Below are 16,234 nucleotides of genomic sequence, written 5' to 3'. Positions count from 1 at the left end.
GGACTTGGCTAGGTTTACAACATGGCAGGTTGCTTATCAACCAAGATACTCTGTATGTATTTCAATGTTTTCTGCATCCATCTAGTGGAACAATTGTCATAGCTATCATTCCTTGTCTCCTTTTATGGGCAAAGGAGATTTGGGTCTCTGTAGCCCTTCTTCCTGGGGTTCTTTGTTTCTTTTCTTTTTTTGTTTTTTTTTTGTTGTTGTTGTTTTTGTTTTTTTGTTTTGTTTTTAGTTAAACAATCATTTTATTGCTTGAGTACACAGACAAATTTTTTTTTTTTTTTTTTTTTTTTTTTTTTTATTATACTTTAAGTTCTAGGGTACATGTGCATAACGTGCAGGTTTGTTACATATGTATACTTATGCCATGTTGGTGTGCTGCACCCATCAACTCGTCAGCACCCATCAATTCATCATTTATATCATGTATAACTCCCCAATGCAATCCCTCCCTCCTCCCCCCTCCCCCCTCCCCATGATAGACCCCAGTGTGTGATGTTCCCCTTCCCGAGTCCAAGTGATCTCATTGTTCAGTTCCCACCTATGAGTGAGAACATGCGGTGTTTGGTTTTCTCTTCTTGTGATAGTTTGCTAAGAATGATGGTTTCCAGCTGCATCCATGTCCCTACAAAGGACGCAAACTCATCCTTTTTTATGGCTGCATAGTATTCCATGGTGTATATGTGCCACATTTTCTTAATCCAGTCTGTCACAGATGGACATTTGGGTTGATTCCAAGTCTTTGCTATTGTGAATAGTGCCGCAATAAACATACGTGTACATGTGTCTTTGTAGTAGACTAATTTATAATCCTTTGGGTATATACCCAGTAGTGGGATGGCTGGGTCATATGGTACATCTAGTTCTAGATCCTTGAGGAATTGCCATACTGTTTTCCATAATGGTTGAACTAGTTTACAATCCCACCAACAGTGTAAAAGTGTTCCTATTTCTCCACATCCTCTCCAACACCTGTTGTTTCCTGACTTCTTAATGATTGCCATTCTAACTGGTGTGAGATGGTATCTCATTGTGGTTTTGATTTGCATTTCTCTGATGGCCAGTGATGATGAGCATTTTTTCATGTGTCTGTTGGCTGTATGAATATCTTCTTTTGAGAAATGTCTGTTCATATCCTTTCCCCACTTTTTGATGGGGTTGTTTGTTTTTTTCTCGTATATTTGTTTGAGTTCTTTGTAGATTCTGGATATTAGCCCTTTGTCAGATGAGTAGGTTGCAAAAATTTTCTCCCATTCTGTAGGTTGCCTGTTCACTCTGATGGTAGTTTCTTTTGCTGTGCAAAAGCTCTTTAGTTTAATGAGATCCCATTTGTCAATTTTGGCTTTTGCTGCCGTTGCTTTTGGTGTTTTAGACATGAAGTCCTTGCCCATGCCTATGTCCTGAATGGTACTACCTAGATTTTCTTCTAGGGTTTTTATGGTATTAGGTCTAACATTTAAGTCTCTAATCCATCTTGAATTAATCTTCGTATAAGGGGTAAGGAAAGGATCCAGTTTCAGCTTTCTACTTATGGCTAGCCAATTTTCCCAGCACCATTTATTAAATAGGGAATCCTTTCCCCATTTCTTGTTTCTCTCAGGTTTGTCAAAGATCAGATGGCTGTAGATGTGCGGTATTATTTCTGAGGACTCTGTTCTGTTCCATTGGTCTATATCTCTGTTTTGGTACCAGTACCATGCTGTTTTGGTTACTGTAGCCTTGTAGTATAGTTTGAAGTCAGGTAGCGTGACGCCTCCAGCTTTGTCCTTTTGACTTAGGATTGTCTTGGCAATGCGGGCTCTTTTTTGGTTCCATATGAACTTTAAAGCAGTGTTTTCCAATTCTGTGAAGAAAGTCATTGGTAGCTTGATGGGGATGGCATTGAATCTATAAATAACCTTGGGGAGTATGGCCATTTTCACGATATTGATTCTTCCTATCCATGAGCATGGTATGTTCTTCCATTTGTTTGTGTCCTCTTTGATTTCACTGAGCAGTGGTTTGTAGTTCTCCTTGAAGAGGTCCTTTACATCCCTTGTAAGCTGGATTCCTAGGTATTTTATTCTCTTTGAAGCAATTGTGAATGGAAGTTCATTCCTGATTTGGCTCTCTGCTTGTCTGTTGCTGGTGTATAAGAATGCTTGTGATTTTTGCACATTAATTTTGTATCCTGAGACTTTGCTGAAGTTGCTTATCAGCTTAAGGAGATTTTGGGCTGAGACGATGGGGTTTTCTAAATATACAATCATGTCATCTGCAAACAGGGACAATTTGACTTCTTCTTTTCCTAACTGGATACCCTTGATTTCTTTCTCTTGCCTGATTGCCCTAGCCAGAACTTCCAACACTATGTTGAATAGGAGTGGTGAGAGAGGGCATCCCTGTCTTGTGCCAGTTTTCAAAGGGAATTTTTCCAGTTTTTGCCCATTCAGTATGATATTAGCTGTGGGTTTGTCATAAATAGCTCTTATTATTTTGAGGTACGTTCCATCAATACCGAATTTATTGAGCGTTTTTAGCATGAAGGGCTGTTGAATTTTGTCAAAAGCCTTTTCTGCATCTATTGAGACAATCATGTGGTTCTTGTCTTTGGTTCTGTTTATATGCTGGATTACGTTTATTGATTTGCGAATGTTGAACCAGCCTTGCATCCCAGGGATGAAGCCCACTTGATCATGGTGGATAAGCTTTTTGATGTGCTGCTGAATCCGGTTTGCCAGTATTTTATTGAGGATTTTTGCATCAATGTTCATCAGGGATATTGGTCTAAAATTCTCTTTTTTTGTTGTGTCTCTGCCAGGCTTTGGTATCAGGATGATGTTGGCCTCATAAAATGAGTTAGGGAGGATTCCCTCTTTTTCTATTGATTGGAATAGTTTCAGAAGGAATGGTACCAGCTCCTCCTTGTACCTCTGGTAGAATTCAGCTGTGAATCCATCTGGTCCTGGACTTTTTTTGGTGGGTAGGCTATTAATTGTTGCCTCAATTTCAGAGCCTGCTATTGGTCTATTCAGGGATTCAACTTCTTCCTGGTTTAGCCTTGGGAGAGTGTAAGTGTCCAGGAAATTATCCATTTCTTCTAGATTTTCTAGTTGATTTGCGTAGAGGCGTTTATAGTATTCTCTGATGGTAGTTTGTATTTCTGTGGGGTCAGTGGTGATATCCCCTTTATCATTTTTTATTGCATCTATTTGATTCCTCTCTCTTTTTTTCTTTATTAGCCTTGCTAGCGGTCTGTCAATTTTGTTGATCTTTTCAAAAAACCAACTCCTGGATTCATTGATTTTTTGGAGGGTTTTTTGTGTCTCTATCTCCTTCAGTTCTGCTCTGATCTTAGTTATTTCTTGCCATCTGCTAGCTTTTGAATGTGATTGCTCTTGCCTCTCTAGTTCTTTTAATTGTGATGTTAGAGTGTCAATTTTAGATCTTTCCTGCTTTCTCTTGTGGGCATTTAGTGCTATAAATTTCCCTCTACACACTGCTTTAAATGTGTCCCAGAGATTCTGGTATGTTGTATCTTTGTTCTCATTGGTTTCAAAGAACATCTTTATTTCCGCTTTCATTTCGTTATGTACCCAGTAGTCATTCAGGAGCAGGTTGTTCAGTTTCCATGTAGTTGAGCGGTTTTGATTGAGTTTCTTAGTCCTGAGTTCTAGTTTGATTGCACTGTGGTCTGAGAGACAGTTTGTTATAATTTCTGTTCTTTTACATTTGCTGAGGAGTACTTTACTTCCAATTATGTGGTCAATTTTGGAATAAGTGCGATGTGGTGCTGAGAAGAATGTATATTCTGTTGATTTGGGGTGGAGAGTTCTATAGATGTCTATTAGGTCTGCTTGGTGCAGAGATGAGTTCAATTCCTGGATATCCTTGTTAACTTTCTGTCTCGTTGATCTGTCTAATGTTGACAGCGGAGTGTTGAAGTCCCCCATTATTATTGTATGGGAGTCTAAGTCTCTTTGTAAGTCTCTAAGGACTTGCTTTATGAATCTGGGTGCTCCTGTATTGGGTGCATATATATTTAGGAGAGTTAGCTCTTCCTGTTGAATTGATCCCTTTACCATTATGTAATGGCCTTCTTTGTCTCTTTTGATCTTTGATGGTTTAAAGTCTGTTTTATCAGAGACTAGGATTGCAACCCCTGCTTTTTTTTGTTCTCCATTTGCTTGGTAGATCTTCCTCCATCCCTTTATTTTGAGCCTATGTATGTCTCTGCATGTGAGATGGGTCTCCTGAATACAGCAGACTGATGGGTCTTGACTCTTTATCCAGTTTGCCAGTCTGTGTCTTTTAATTGGAGCATTTAGTCCATTAACATTTAAGGTTAATATTGTTATGTGTGAACTTGATCCTGCCATTATGATATTAACTGGTTATTTTGCTCGTTAGTTGATGCAGTTTCTTCCTAGCCTCGATGGTCTTTACATTTTGCCAAGTTTTTGCGATGGCTGGTACCGGTTGTTCCTTTCCATGTTTAGGGCTTCCTTCAGGGTCTCTTGTAAGGCAGGCCTGGTGGTGACAAAATCTCTAAGCATTTGCTTATCTGTAAAGGATTTTATTTCTCCTTCACTTATGAAACTTAGTTTGGCTGGATATGAAATTCTGGGTTTAAAATTCTTTTCTTTAAGAACGTTGAATATTGGCCCCCACTCTCTTCTGGCTTGTAGAGTTTCTGCCGAGAGATCTGCTGTTAGTCTGATGGGCTTCCCTTTGTGGGTGACCCGACCTTTCTCTCTGGCTGCCCTTAAGATTTTTTCCTTCATTTCAACTTTGGTGAATCTGGCAATTATGTGTCTTGGAGTTGCTCTTCTGGAGGAGTATCTTTGTGGCGTTCTCTGTATTTCCTGAATTTGAATGTTGGCCTGCCCTACTAGGTTGGGGAAGTTCTCCTGGATGATATCCTGAAGAGTGTTTTCCAACTTGGTTCCATTTTCCCCCTCACTTTCAGGCACCCCAATCAGACGTAGATTTGGTCTTTTTACATAATCCCATACTTCTTGCAGGCTTTGCTCATTTCTTTTTCTTCTTTTTTCTTTTGGTTTCTCTTCTCGCTTCATTTCATTCATTTGATCTTCAATCGCTGATACTCTTTCTTCCAGTTGATCGAGTCGGTTACTGAAGCTTGTGCATTTGTCACGTATTTCTCGTGTCATGGTTTTCATCTCTGTCATTTCGTTTATGATCTTCTCTGCATTAATGAGTCTAGCTGTCAATTCTTCCACTCTTTTTTCAAGATTTTTAGTTTCTTTGCGCTGGGTACGTAATTCCTCCTTTAGCTCTGATAAGTTTGATGGACTGAAGCCTTCTTCTCTCCTCTCGTCCAAGTCATTCTCTGACCAGCTTTGATCCGTTGCTGGCGATGGGCTGCGCTCCTTTGCAGGGGGAGATGCGCTCTTATTTTTTGAATTTCCAGCTTTTCTGCCCTGCTTCTTCCCCATCTTTGTGGTTTTATCTGTCTCTGGTCTTTGATGGTGGTGACGAACTGATGGGGTTTTGGTATAGGTGTCCTTCCTGTTTGATAGTTTTCCTTCTGACAGTCAGAAGGACTCTCTGTTGGTCTGTTGGAGATTGCTTGAGGTCCACTCCAGACCCTGTTTGCCTGGGTATCAGCAGCAGAGGTTGCCGAAGATAGAATATTGCTGAACAGCGAGTGTACCTGTCTGATTCTTCCTTTGGAAGTGTCCTCTCAGGGGTGTACTCCACCCTGTGAGGTGTGGGGTGTCAGACTGCCCCTAGTGGGGGATTTCTCCCAGCTAGGCTACTCAGGGGTCAGGGACACACCTGAGCAGGCAGTCTGTCCGTTCTCAGATCTCAACCTCCGCGTTGGGAGATCCGCGGCTCTCCCCAAAGCTGTCAGACAGAGTCGTTCGCGTCTGCACCGGCTCCCGCTACTTCCCCTGTTGGTCTTCAGCTGTGCGCTGTCCCCAGAGGTGGAGACTACAGAGACAGGCAGGCTTCCTTGAGCTGCTGTGAGCTCCACCCAGTTCGAGCTTCCCAGCGGCTTTGTTTACCTACTTAAGCCTCAGCAATGGCGGGCGCCCCTCCCCCAGCCTCGCTGCTGCCTTGCGGATAGATCGCGGCAGACTGCTGTGTTAGCAGTGAGGGAGGCTTCGTGGGCGTGGGACCCTCCCGGCCAGGTGTGGGATATATTCTCCTGGAATGCCTGTATGCTTACAGCGCAGTATTGGGGTGGGAGTTACCCGATTTTCCAGGTGTTGTGTGTCTCAGTTCCCCTGGCTAGGAAAACGGATCCCCTTCCCCCTTGCGCTTCCAGGTGAGGCGATGCCTCGCCCTGCTTCAGCTCTCGCTGGTCAGGCTGCAGCAGCTGACCAGCACCGATTGTCCGGCACTCCCTAGTGAGATGACCCCAGTACCTCAGTTGAAAATGCAGAAATCACCGGTCTTCTGTGTCGCTCGCGCTGGGAGTTGGAGACTGGAGTTGTTCCTATTCGGCCATCTTGCTCCGCCCCCCTACACAGACAAATTTATGCGACCAGGGCAGAGGCTGTAGATGATTCATATTTCCAATTGGGAGGGAGGACTCGCTTGGTCTTATAATATCGAGCCAAACGGTGAATCCGGCTCTCTATCAGAATCAGATGGAATTTAGCATCCTTATCCTTTCTGTTCTTCTCAAGATGCTTTCGAACAGCAACTGCTTTCTTAATTAAATGGTAGAGATCTTCAGGAAGATCAGGAGCAAGTCCCTTAGACTTAAGAATTCTTAAGATTTTATTGCCTGTCACAAAACGTACTTGTGCAACACCATGTGAATCTCTCAGGATCACACCGATTTGTGAAGGAGTCAGGCCCTTCTCAGCCAGTTTGTAAATCTGCTCCTTCACGTCGTCAGATGTCAACTTCAACCAAGTGGGGACGCTGCGTCGATAGGGCAAAGCCAACTGGGACAGGCCCTTCCCGGGAGCATGCATGCGACCCATGATGGCGGCGGTCAGACCTGTTTCTTTTCTTTACCTTTGTTTTTATCAGAGGTAGAGTCCTGCTCTGTCACCCAGGCTAAGGTACAGTGGCACGATCATAGCTCACTGCAACCTTGACCTAGTGATACTTGACCTCAAGTGATACTCCTCCCTCAGCCTCTGAGTAGCTGGGACTACAGACATGTGTCACCATGCCTGGCTAATTTTTATTTTTTGTAAAGATGATGTCTCACTATGTTGTCCAGGCTGGTCTCAAACTCCTGGGCTCAAGTGATCCTCCTGCCTTGGTCTCTCAGAGTGCTGGGATTATAGGTGTGAGCTACCATGCCCAGCCCCAGGGTTCTTTCTTGATAAAAGCTCCATAGGATATAGTGTTGGTGACCTGGAGAGTATTGATATTTTTGGATTAGCTAATGATAAAGTTAATTTCCTTAGTCATAGGTTTGCTAAAAATGGCTCCAACTAGGAGCAGCCACTGCTGCCATCACAAGTATCCCTTAAAACTGCATTCTGCCCTCAAAAAAGGAATAAACCTTATTTAATTGATCTTTCCCATCTGTTGCTATATCAGCAATATAACAGAAATAAGTATGGAATTTTTTTAGCACAAAAGACTGCTTAGCTTATATGTCCTGTTAAGACGTGATCAGAATGTCTTTTTTATCTTAAACATCTTTTGCAGTATCAATATAATTGGAGTAACAAAGATATTAAGGGCATCTGACACATTTGAATAATTCAGGTTTTTGAAGTTGATAAACCCTAAGGCATCGGGTACTAATATATAACACTTAGTACCTAAGCTAAGGCTTCAGGTACTAATATATAATCTTTAGGTTGAAAACATATTTATAAAGCATTTTATATAAAATGTTTCACTACAGAATTATAACGATAGTGACCATTTTAAAACAGCCCAAATTGTTCAAAATAGATTGGATAAACTTGAAATGGAATATTATGAAGATATTTGAACACTGCTTCTGAAGACAATGGAAAAATAGGTCTGATAGGTGAAAAAGGATAAAATAAATGCATATAGATCTGCCATATAAAATATTAAAAACAAGAAAAAAACTTGGCAAGAAGTACATTCCGGAATGCTATCATTGTCTGAGTTTAGATTATTCTTATCTCTACTCTTCTTTTTCTTACAATTAAAATTTTTTTAAGTATTTGTTATTTTAAAAGGGGGTAAAAATTATATAGTAAACCTTTATCTAGACTTGATTTAAAACTATTTATTGTGACATAGTCATTATTTATTCATTCACTCACTAATTCAATGGTATTTGTTGAATACCTGCTAAGTCATAGTTATAGGGGCTGAGGCGTTAGCAGTAAACAAAACAGTAAGCTTATGTAGCTTATATTCTAAAAGTAGTAAACCTCAAGATGCTTAGAAGCATACCCCCATTATAATTAAGTCTACGTTCTTGTTGCCAACTTTAAAAGACATTTCTTCATTAGCAGTCTTAAGGATTTTAAAAATTCATACATATATTTTGTGATCAGTTAACTCTTAGCACTTCATTATTGGTACATTAGTTGACATAATTCCATAGAAATTTCTAACAATTCTCTCAGCATTTATAGTAGAGACCCAAAAAGTGCCTAACCTTTCCTATTATTTTAACCCAATTATTTCTTATTTGTCTCTTATGTAATCTTAAGCCTCCCCTAACGTTTATTTTGCTAGCTTTAAATAATGTGACTTTTCTAAATGACTTTGTTTGTTCTTCCTTTGCTAACATGACAAAGGACAGAGGCCGAAATGGGACACATTTTACACAGTTCTCTCACTGTCTTCTACTGCTGTCTCATCCTGCACCTTTACTTTCTCCCTCCCTCTCTCCTCTAGCCACAGTGAACTTGGGAGCCAGTTCAGTGCATGGATACCATGTGTACTTTCTCTCTGGGCCTTGAGCACTTAGGTTTCCTACTATATCTTCTTCACTTGGCCAACACCTAAATATTTTGAGGTCTCTTAGAAGAATGACAACTTAGATGTCATTTCTTCCAAGAAATGGCTCCTAACTTTCCCTAGGAGAGTGAGGCATTTTTTCTATGTGCATTCGTTGAATGCTGTCTTTTCTTTTTCTGTCAGTAGCGCTTGTATGATATTGTACTTGCCTGGTTACTTTAGACTGTGAGATCTCTAAAAGCAGAGATATAGCTACCTTGTTCACCATTTGATTTCTAGCGCTTAACTTACAGCCAATAATGCACAGTAAATAAATAATTGTTAAATGAATATCTTGACCTTCACTAACGTGAAAATAACTGTACTTGGAGACAGGCATTTTTTTCTTACTAGAATGATTAAAAATAACTTAGAAACAAAGCACTCATGTAATTATTTTTTTCTTGTCCAATTGTCTTCTCTCTCAATCTCTCATTTTTTGGTTTCCATTAGGTGTCATCAATCTTACAGAAGAAGTGCTGTGGGCCAAAGTGAATATAAACATGAATGGTTATTATATTGTACACTATGCAGATGATGATTGGGAAGCTCTAATCAATCAGTTGAAAATAAATCCTTATGTTCTGAGTGACAAAGACCGAGCCAACCTTATCAACAACATCTTTGAACTTGCAGGGTAGAGTATACTTAGTTTGAGTTTTTTTCCTCTTTTAAACAAGTGTCGTTGATGTAAAGAACATATATGAAAAACAGTTTGAAAGAACTAGCATGTATTGGTTGGTACAATTCATTTTGGAGGATTGGGAAAATCCAAGATGTGTTCATTGCCTCCAGGGACTATAAAACATTAGCTGCAAACATACTGAACAGTTACATGAAACAAGATTTCATAGTAATTCAAGACTAGATATCAAAAACAGGATACATATTTTGTTGACTAAACTGATACAGGAGTTCAGGCTTTATTTCTTTTTTTTTTTTTTTTTTTTTTTTTTTTTTTGAGACGGAGTCTTGCTCTGCCGCCCAGGCTGGAGTGCAGTGGCCGGCTCTCAGCTCACTGCAAGCTCCGCCTCCCGGGTTCACGCCATTCTCCTGTCTCAGCCTCCCGAGTAGCTGGGACTACAGGCGCCCGCCTCGTCGCCCGGCTAGTTTTTTGTATTTTTTAGTAGAGACGGGGTTTCATCGTATTAGCCAGGATGGTCTCGATATCCTGACCTCATGATCCGCCCGTCTCGGCCTCCCAAAGTGCTGGGATTACAGGCTTGAGCCACCGCGCCCGGCCAGGCTTTATTTCATAAGAGAATTATTTTCAAGCAGCAGTTGGTTTAAGCATGAAAATTAGTGCTTATGCATTGGTTTTGAGGGACATCTCTGATGGCTGGCGCCACCTTATCTGTACTGCTTGTCTCTCCAACCACCTCATGCATTATAGAATCCCAAAACCAAGGATGACAGTGACTTCATGTAAAGATATTATCTGAATAGCATATTACCAATTTAGATTGATGATAGGCTTAGAAACACAGGAACGCTTCAGGTCACAAGAATATTCCTTCTGACCTCCCTGGACATTTCCATTTTGTCTCGTTTTTTATGAAGTACCCTTCTTATGTCAGCTTAGCCATTACTGCTGTGATTTCTATAAAATGGTTAATTTTAAAAATTTACTCACCGTAAATTCACAATAGACCTTGTCATAACAAGTTTGAAAAACAAATTCCCATTAAACCAAATAAAATTTTTTTAAAAATTCAGATACTGTCTTTGCTATACTCTCTTTCCTGGCAAATATAACTAATTAATAAATAAAATTAGTACTATTCTTCTTTTCTGACCCAAGATATTATATTTTTGCTGAGTTAGTAGCAATTTACAGGAGACTTAGGAATTAAAAAAATGAGCTATTGTTTATCTTTCTCTTGAAATGCTTCCTTAATCTTGGGCCACATTAACTTAATCAGAGATAATCATATTTAGCTTAACTTTACAGAATGCCACTGTAAGCTTAAATTTTTGGTCTTCAAGACTCGCCATCTAACCCTAAGTTTCTCTCTTAGCATGCATAGAGTTCTTCTGTGTGTCTCTGCATATTTACTTTTCCTGTTCTTTTATCCTTTAGCCTAGGCAAGGTACCTCTCCAGAGGGCCTTTGATTTGATTAATTATCTTGGAAATGAGAACCATACTGCACCCATCACTGAAGCCCTGTTTCAGACAGGCCTCATCTATAACCTGCTTGAAAAACTGGGATACATGGATCTGGCCTCAAGACTGGTGGTAAGTCTGCCTTTTTACCAGCTTCTTGCTGTTTAGCTTTAATATTATTATTCATGGTTCCATTTTCAGTCAGTAATAGGCTGAAAAAGCAACCAGTTAAATTCCATTTTCTTCAGTTTCCTGCTTGTGAAATCTTTACTTAAAATCAAGATGTTGCTTATGATGAAGAGCTGATAAAGGCTTAGTATGATATGGTCTTGTTTGACCAAAATACAGACATTTGACACTACTGTCAAAATGAGGTCACATGAGAATAGTATTTCTCTATTCAAGTCCTGTTTTATTTTTACATGATGAATGTTTGAAATAGGCCCTTTTACAAAGTAGATCTCTCCATTAATTTTCTAGTGGTCATTATAAAATGACAGTTATGTTTGTATTGAGAATATTCTGTTTAAGAGTTCTTGCTGATAACTGTCTAATGGATAATGATGCTGGTGGATATGTTTCTTTGCAAAGCACTAAAGGAGCCTTAGTATTAGAGAGCATTTTACCTTTCTTAATATCAACTGCCTGATCTTAACAGTTGTTATTTTGGATACTTTCAATATTAAACTGTTGAGTGAGACTTTAAAAGCTTGAAAGAGAGTGAAAAATTATTTGTTTTTATCTAATTCTCTGAATTAGCACATTTTGACAACAGAGTTTGCTTTATAAACTAGTGAGACTTCCCAGGGACCCAGGCAAAAGGCAGCTTTCAGGGAAAGGGAGATAGTATTAGACCAAGAATTAGAATAAGTCTTTGGGGGTTTTGGTATTCTCACTGGTAAAAGGAAGGGGTTGGATTAAATCATTTCTTAAAACAACCTTCTTTCTGCCTCTATTATTGCCTTACCGTGCATCTCCTGTAAACAGTTCTCTCATCACCTGCATGATTCTCAGTGAGTGGAGGGAATGCAGGGCAGAGTGGCCGTGTGGAGCTTGAAAAGCTCTCCTCCTCTAAAAGTTTCTGATCTGACCCCAAAGAAGTTACCCCATCCCTACCCATGAGCAAGATGCTTAAGTTAGTTGATTCTCTCAGGTCTCTTCTAATGGTTAAGATTTTTATCATTTTCTGTTTCATAAGGCTTTCACCTAGCAGCCTTAATAAAAACCAGTGCCTGGAACATGACCTGGCCTGTAGTGACCCTCAGTAAATGTTGAGTGAATAAATGATTGAAACATACCAGAAACACATGTATTTGAGTGCTTTTACACACCACCGTGCTTAGTGCTTAGTGTAGATTACCTCATTTAATTCTCACACAATGCAAAGGTAGATATTTCTACCCTCATTAAATAAACGAGGAGATGGAATAGCTTCTTTAAAGTCACTTAGCTGGTAAATGATAAAGCTGAGATTCAAACCCAGATTAATTTCACTCCAAAGACTTCTCTTTGTGTTATGTTGCTATTTGTAAAATTAGTTTGTGTCCTAGCAACTTCGTCTTTCCAGGATACCTTTTGTTAGAAAAATTAAAGCTTGCTTCTTGTCATATTCTTTTGAAAAGCTTGCAGACCATACATTTAAGGTTTCAAGTGACTGACCCACATCTAATTGTTCTCCTAAAAATGAAATTGTCAACTTAAGAGACTTTTTTGTATCTAAAATGTTAATAATGACTTTTTAAAACAATATTTATGTGCCTTTCCAAGAAGTATGCAAATAGCTTACTCATCTCTTTAGGACAAACTTAGAATCCAATAGCAACTTTCTAGTGTTAGTATAGTAAAGAGATTGGCCATTAGTTAACCAATTCACCTATTGTTGATAGACATTTGCGTTATTTGTAGTTTGGAGCTATCATGAATAGCACTGTTATGATGTCTTTGATGAATGTCTTTATGCATTTCTATGGGGTATATGTCTGGAAATGGGATTATTGAATCATAACACATGCATAGTTAATACTGTACTATCAAATAGTTCTTCAAAGTTGTACCAATTTACACTTAGCAGTGTATGAGAATTCTAGGTGCTCTGTATCTTTGCTGATAATTATCATTCATATTAAATCCTTTTTAGCCATGTGGATAGGTGCATAGTGGTACTGCAATTTTGACTTTAATTTACATTTTTCTACTGATGTGAAGATGATTTTCTTTTTGATACATGTATTGACCATTACATGTTCTTTTGTGAAATGCTCATCTTTTGCTTATTTTTCTGTTAAATTGTCTGCCTTTTTCTTGTTGATTTGTAAGAGTTCTGTATATATCCTAGATATGAATCTTTTGTTGGTCATGTATATTTGCAAATATCTTCTCCTACTCCATCTTGCTTTTTTACTCTCTTAATGATTTTTTATTAATATGAGTTTTAAATTTTAATGTAATCTAGCTTATGAAATATTTTCCTACCCCTAGATATTCTGTGTTCTCTTCTGAAACTTTATTATTTTATCCTTTACATTTAGATCTATGATTCACCTGAAATTGATTTTTGTGGATGGTGTGAGGTAGACACCAAGATTCATTCTTTTCAGTCTGGATATCCAGTTATCCTCAGGACCAGTATATTTTAAAATATTGCATAGAATTATGTTTGAGGTAATTAGTATAATAACAGCCTTTGGGGTAGTATATTAATTTCCTAGGGCTATCAAACCAAGTCCTTGCAAACTTGATGTCTTAAAATAACAGAAATTTATTCTCTCATAGTTCTGGAAGCTAGAAGGCCAAAATCAAGGTATTGGCAGAGTAAGGTTTGTTCCTTCTGATGAAGAACCTGTTCCGTTCCCCTCTCCTAACTTCAAGTGATTGCCAGCAATCCTTGGTATTCCTGAGCATGTTGGTGCCTCACCGTGGCCTTTGTCTCTGTCAACACAGTGTTCTCCCTGTATTTCTGTGTCCATATTTCCCCATTCTTAGATTAAGATCCACCATAATCCAGGATGACCTCATCTTAACTTGATTGTACCTGCAAAGACCCTATTCCTAAATAAGGTCATATTCATAGGTCCCAGGCAGACACAAAATTTAAGGGGATACTACTCAACCTACTACAGGTGGCAATAAATAAGATTAGTGCATATCACTCACTTTTTTCACTATTAAAGGGCAGTGTTGGTTCTGAATATACCGTGAGGAGGCAGAATATCTCCCGACTCTGAAGCTGCCCAGTTAAACTTCATAATGGCAGAAGTCAATCTTCTCCTTGCCTCTCTATGAACTCTGTTTAGAGCTTAGTGCTCAGGAAGCACTTGATACTTACCTTTTCTTTCAACTGCATCTTCATCCCAGATGATTTCCGGCTTTCTGGGCAGATATGTGTTTATTAGGAACATACTTCAAGGAAGAATCCAGGGACTGATGGATAGAGGGCAAGGGCAGAAGGCTTAGTATGTGTTTCCAAGATCGGACGCCCTTTTACTACTGTATGTCTTCATATGGTTAGCTAAAAGCCCAGTTAACTTTAGTTCACCAAGGGGGAGGACGTGTCTTTTTAACGTTCTTATTCTAATATTAGGGCATTCTGGTAGCATCAGTACTCCCAAACTAGGAAATCTGACATTCTACAGTTAGGAATTGGGATGGCAGACATTTATGAATCCTTGGATGTGATGTTCAAATGTATTAGTGTCTAAGACTGATTTCTAATTAACTTCTGTATCATTGGAACCAAAGTATTATGTGCATTTATTGGTCATTTTGTTATAAAGGCTGCACATGACATATGCTGCATTTTGTGATGCTGTGGTGTTGTGATGGGTAGGGTCTGGAGGCACATTTCAGTTGTGTTAAATTGTTCACATCTGGTGTTAACATCTGATCCTAGGCATATTCCTGTTTTATCACTTACAAATCTTTCATTCTTTTACATATGAGGCATTGGTGAGATAAACCTTTGGCAATAAAAACTGACATTTCACTTTTAAGAAACTCAATTGACCCAGGAAAGAACTCCCTGGGCATATCAGTGTAAAATTAAAGCAGTAAATCAAAATGTAATATACAACATAAGTGCTTGCATCTTTCCCTGCCTGTTTTATTTTAAAAATAATTTAATATTATTGTTGTTGTTGCATTTTATTACAAATCCAGTGTTTGTAGCTTGTATAACCCATCAATTTATTTCCTCTCTCCACTTGCCGTTTCACTTTGTAAAATCATAGAGTTGAATGAGCTTAAATTTCAAAAAAATTAATTTGGAGCCATAGAAAAACTTTTCATTTTGTTTCTAAAAGGGAAAGGTAATTTGAAGCACATACTATGCTTCATTAATATTAATTAATATTAAAAATAAACCTGGATTACTTATAAAAATGGATTTTATAACAGGATTTTTCTAATAATATAATTATTCTTTCTTAAAATGTTTTACTCTCTTATGTTATAATTTGAAATACATTTAAGCAACTATTTTGAGAACTTGTCTTAATGATTTCGTATGGAGACTAACTAGTAAAATTGCTCCCTGTAATTCGGTGGTGTGACTGCTCAGGAATTAGCCACAGCCATCTTCAAGTGTCAGATTTCCTTTGCTTTCAGGACTTTAAGTGCCATTCTTTCCATTGCTGCCTTTGTGTTTTAGTAAACGCTCAGTGAGTATTGCCATTGTTCTTCACTGATTTTGTTTTTTTAAATAGGATTTCAAATATGTGATTTTTTTTCTCACATTCTTCATTTGTTCCTATTTGACAGTTATGAGTAGGATTTAAATTTGTTTTGTTCTCTAGTCATTTGGGATGGTTTTCTATCATAATGCTATTGAGAAGGTAAAGCCAGTGAAGATACCATCTAGAATGAAGTCAGGTGTGTCAAGTGGGATCTCCTGCATTGCTTGTCCATTCCTTGCATTGTCAGTCAGCATAGCAACTATTTTTCTACTTCATGTCCTCCCGATGACTCAAAAGCTTTACCACTCACACATTCCACAAGGTGTCTGTTCTGTGTTTCATTGCTTTTGAAATAAACACAAGCAAGTTGACATGTTATCACAAACCTTGAGTTCTTTTCCTTGAAGATTCTTTTTTTCCATTCTCCTATTCAGCTCCACAAGATGCTTATTCAGAGTAAGTCATTGCTAGGATAATGGCCTCAATAGTTTAAAAATTTCCAAATAGGATTCATTTTAGGTATTGACAGTGGTAGTCAGTGGTACTCAC

At 38.6% G+C, this 16,234-nt stretch overlaps 1 protein-coding gene and 1 pseudogene across 2 annotated transcripts in view; one reads left to right on the top strand and one right to left on the bottom strand.

The window, feature by feature from the left end:
- LNPEP (leucyl and cystinyl aminopeptidase) overlaps nucleotides 1-16,234 on the top strand; it is a 112,436-nt gene that overhangs the window by 79,580 nt on the left and 16,622 nt on the right. Inside the window, exons 12-13 of the mRNA XM_010357238.2 lie at nucleotides 9,364-9,547; nucleotides 10,991-11,147. Coding sequence (XP_010355540.2) covers nucleotides 9,364-9,547; nucleotides 10,991-11,147 — 341 coding nt within the window. The remainder of the gene's footprint in view (nucleotides 1-9,363; nucleotides 9,548-10,990; nucleotides 11,148-16,234) is intronic.
- LOC104657440 lies at nucleotides 232-6,958 on the bottom strand (annotated as a pseudogene). The gene is made up of 2 exons (XR_004056290.1): nucleotides 6,492-6,958; nucleotides 232-276 (listed from the first exon to the last, which is right to left on the bottom strand). The product of XR_004056290.1 is annotated as a 40S ribosomal protein S13 pseudogene (transcript).

The sequence above is a fragment of the Rhinopithecus roxellana genome, chromosome 3, assembly GCF_007565055.1.
Source record: "Rhinopithecus roxellana isolate Shanxi Qingling chromosome 3, ASM756505v1, whole genome shotgun sequence".
Taxonomy (NCBI): Eukaryota; Metazoa; Chordata; class Mammalia; order Primates; family Cercopithecidae; genus Rhinopithecus; species Rhinopithecus roxellana.
Note: the sequence above shows the minus strand (reverse complement) of the source record. Positions and strands in the feature narration are given on the sequence as shown.